Consider the following 2,942-nt stretch of genomic DNA (forward strand, 5'->3'; position numbering starts at 1 on the left):
AAGGATAAGGATAAAGGATAAGGATAAAGGATAAGGAGTCCGGGACCGGGATCAGGGGATAAGGATCAGAGATCCCGGGACGAGATCCGGAGATCAGAGATCAAGATCGAGATCAGAGATCGGGATCGGGATCGGGTCGAGATCGGGATCGAGATCAGGTCCCGGGACCGGGATCAGAGATCAGGATCCGGGATCCCAGAGATCCCGGGATCGGGATCCCGAGATCGGGATCGGGATCGGGTTCGGGATCGGGATCGGGATCGGGATCGGGATCGAGACCGGGATCGGGATCGGGATCAGGATCGGAGATCCGGAGATAAGGATCCGAGATCAGGATCCGGGATCCGGGGATCGGGATCGGGATCGGGATCGAGGATCGGGATCGGGATGGGATCGGGATCGGGATCAGGATCGGGATCGGGATCCGGGATCGGGATCGGGATCGGGATCGGGATCGGGATCCGGGATCGGGACTCGGGATCGGGATCGGGATCAGAGATCTCGGTTGAGATCGGGATCAGGATCGGGATTCAGGACCGGGTTAAATAAGAGATATCGGGGTCGGGTCGGATAAGGATCCGGGTCAGGGATCAGGATCAGAGATCAGAGTAAGGTCGGGACTCGGGGTCCAGAGGTCGAAGATCAAAGGGAGTCAGAGGTCAGGGTCGGGGTCGAGATCAGGAGTCGGGATCCACAGGTAAGTCAGAAGAGATCCGGATCAAGATCCCGAGGTCAGAGATCGGGTTGAGACCAGACTCCGGGATCAGGGTCGGGTTGAGATCTAAAGTCCCTGTCGGGGTCGGGGTCGGGATAAGGATCGAGATCAGGATCCGAGACTCCAGAGATCGGGATCAGGTCGGGATCGGGATCAGGATCCGGGATCGGGACGCGGAGATCCGGGTTCCCGGGATCGGAGATCGGAGATCAGGATCCGGGATCGGGATAAGGATCGGGATCCCGGGATCAGGATCGGGATCGGGATCCAGGATCGGGATCGGGATCAGGATCGAGATCGGGATCCCGGGATCGGGATCGGAGATCCGGAGATCGGAGATCAGGATCCGGGATCAGGATCAGAGATCAGGTCGGAAGTCGGGATCCGGGATCAACGATCAAAAGGATCGGGATCAGGATCCAGAGATCAGGATCGGGGTCAGAGATCGGGATCAGGATCAGAGATCGGGATAGGAGGGATCCGGGATCTAAAGGTTAAAAGGATCTGAGATAAGGATTAGGGACCAGAGATCGGGATCGAGATCTCAGATCAGGTCAGGGTCCGAAAGTCGGGGTCGGGGTCTGGGTTGAGAACGGGACCGGAGATCGGGATCGACGGGATCGAGATCAGAGATCAGGATCCCAGGTCGAGATCGGGTCGGGTTCGAGATCGGGATCAGAGATCGGGATAAGGTCCCGGGATCTGGATCGCACGGAGATCGGGGTCGGGGGATGAGATCGCGGGGATTAAGGATCGGGATCGAGTCGAGACCGGGTCGAGATCGCGAGACTCAGGATCTTAACAGGATCCCGGGATCAGAGATCGGGATAAAAGGATAAGATCCCGGGTCGGGGCTCGGGTCCCGGGATAAGAGATCGAGATCGGAATCGGGATCGGGATCCCGAGATCGGGATCGGGGCCCCATCGGAGTCAGAGATCGGCCAAGATCGGGATCCCGGATCGGGATCAGAGATCAGGATCGGGATCCGGGATCAGAGATCAGGCTCAGAGATCGGAGATCAGGTCCGAGGTCAGAGATCAGAGATCCGGGATCGGGGTCAGAGATCAGGATCAGGATCGGGATCGGAGATCCGGAGATCAGGATCGCGGATCGCAGAGATCCGGGATCCAGGATCCGAGATCAGAGATCAGGATCAGGCTCCGGAGTTAAAGGATCGAGATCGGGGTCCCGAGATCGAGATCGAGATAAAGTTAAAGGTCCGAGATCGAGATCAGGTCGGGGTCAGAACTCGAGACAGACTCCGGAACGGGATGAGACGAGATCAGAGATCATGAGTCGGGGTCCGGAACTAAGATCCGGGATCGGGATCCGGGAACTCGGAACTCGAGATCGAGACGGGACGAGATAAGGATAAGGACGGGACTCCGAAGACCGGGATCGCGAGACTCGGGAATAAGAGACTCGGGGTCGGGGTCGGGGTCGAGATCGAGATATCAGAATCAGAGATAAGGATCCGAGACTCCTGCAGAATCAGAGATAAAGACCGAGACTCAAGAGATCAGGATCCGGGATCGGGGTCCAGAGTCCGGCCGGTCAGGGTCAAGAGGTCGGGGTCGGGGTCGGGGTCCGAGATCCCCCAGAGACCAGAGATCCCAAGGAGATCGGGGTCAAGATCAGGTCTCAGGTCGAGATCAGGATCTAAGGATCAAAGATCGGGATCCGGGATCGGGATGGGGATAAAAAAAGGATAAGGATCAGGATCCGGGTTAGAAGATAAGGATAAAGATTAAAGATCGCCCACAGGGATCAGGATCAGGATGGGGATAAAGGATAAAAGGATAAAGGATAGAAGGATAAGGAGAGATAAAGGATGAAAGGAATAAAGATCAGAGATCAGAGATAAAGATAAAGATCGAGACACAGAGACTCAGAGAGCGGAAGTCGAGGGGTCGGGGTCCGGGGTCGAGGTCAGGTCAGAGATCAAGATCGAGATCAGGTCCAGGAGACTCCAGGTCGGGAATAAGGTCAGATCGGAGTTGAGACAAGACGGGATCCGGGTCAGAGACTCAGAGATCGGTCCGGGGTCACGGGATCGGATCGAGACCAGAGATCGGGATCGGGATCAGAGATCCCGGGGTCGGGGATAAGAGTCCGGGATAAGAGACCGGGATAAAGACATCAGGGTCGGGTTGGGATAAAGACTCCGGGATCGAGATCAGGGATCCGGATCCGGAGACTCAGAGACAGAGACGAGATAAAAGATCC

General features: G+C 57.0%; 3 protein-coding genes across 3 annotated transcripts; 2 read left to right on the forward strand and 1 right to left on the reverse strand.

Moving 5' to 3' along the window:
• Positions 1-387: 387 nt before the first annotated feature.
• LSM04_002703 (uncharacterized protein) lies at positions 388-1,223 on the forward strand (the record flags this gene model as incomplete). The annotated part of the gene is made up of 2 exons (XM_067330601.1): positions 388-540; positions 816-1,223. 2 exons carry the CDS (start codon positions 388-390, stop codon positions 1,221-1,223), a joined length of 561 nt encoding a protein of 186 aa, XP_067194493.1.
• A 223-nt stretch (positions 1,224-1,446) lies between these two features.
• LSM04_007980 (uncharacterized protein) lies at positions 1,447-2,011 on the forward strand (the record flags this gene model as incomplete). The annotated part of the gene is made up of 2 exons (XM_067330602.1): positions 1,447-1,489; positions 1,590-2,011. The coding sequence occupies 2 exons, from the start codon at positions 1,447-1,449 to the stop codon at positions 2,009-2,011; spliced, it is 465 nt and encodes a 154-aa protein (XP_067194621.1).
• Positions 2,012-2,235: 224 nt separating this feature from the next.
• On the reverse strand, positions 2,236-2,375 carry LSM04_007186 (uncharacterized protein; the record flags this gene model as incomplete). Its single annotated transcript, XM_067330603.1, has 1 exon — positions 2,236-2,375. A coding segment is annotated over one exon (140 nt), but the record flags the coding sequence as incomplete, so codon positions are not given.
• Between the last annotated feature and the right edge of the window lie 567 nt (positions 2,376-2,942).

Source organism: Trypanosoma melophagium, assembly GCF_022059095.1.
Source record: "Trypanosoma melophagium isolate St. Kilda chromosome Unknown ctg11segment0, whole genome shotgun sequence".
NCBI lineage: Eukaryota > Euglenozoa > Kinetoplastea > Trypanosomatida > Trypanosomatidae > Trypanosoma > Trypanosoma melophagium.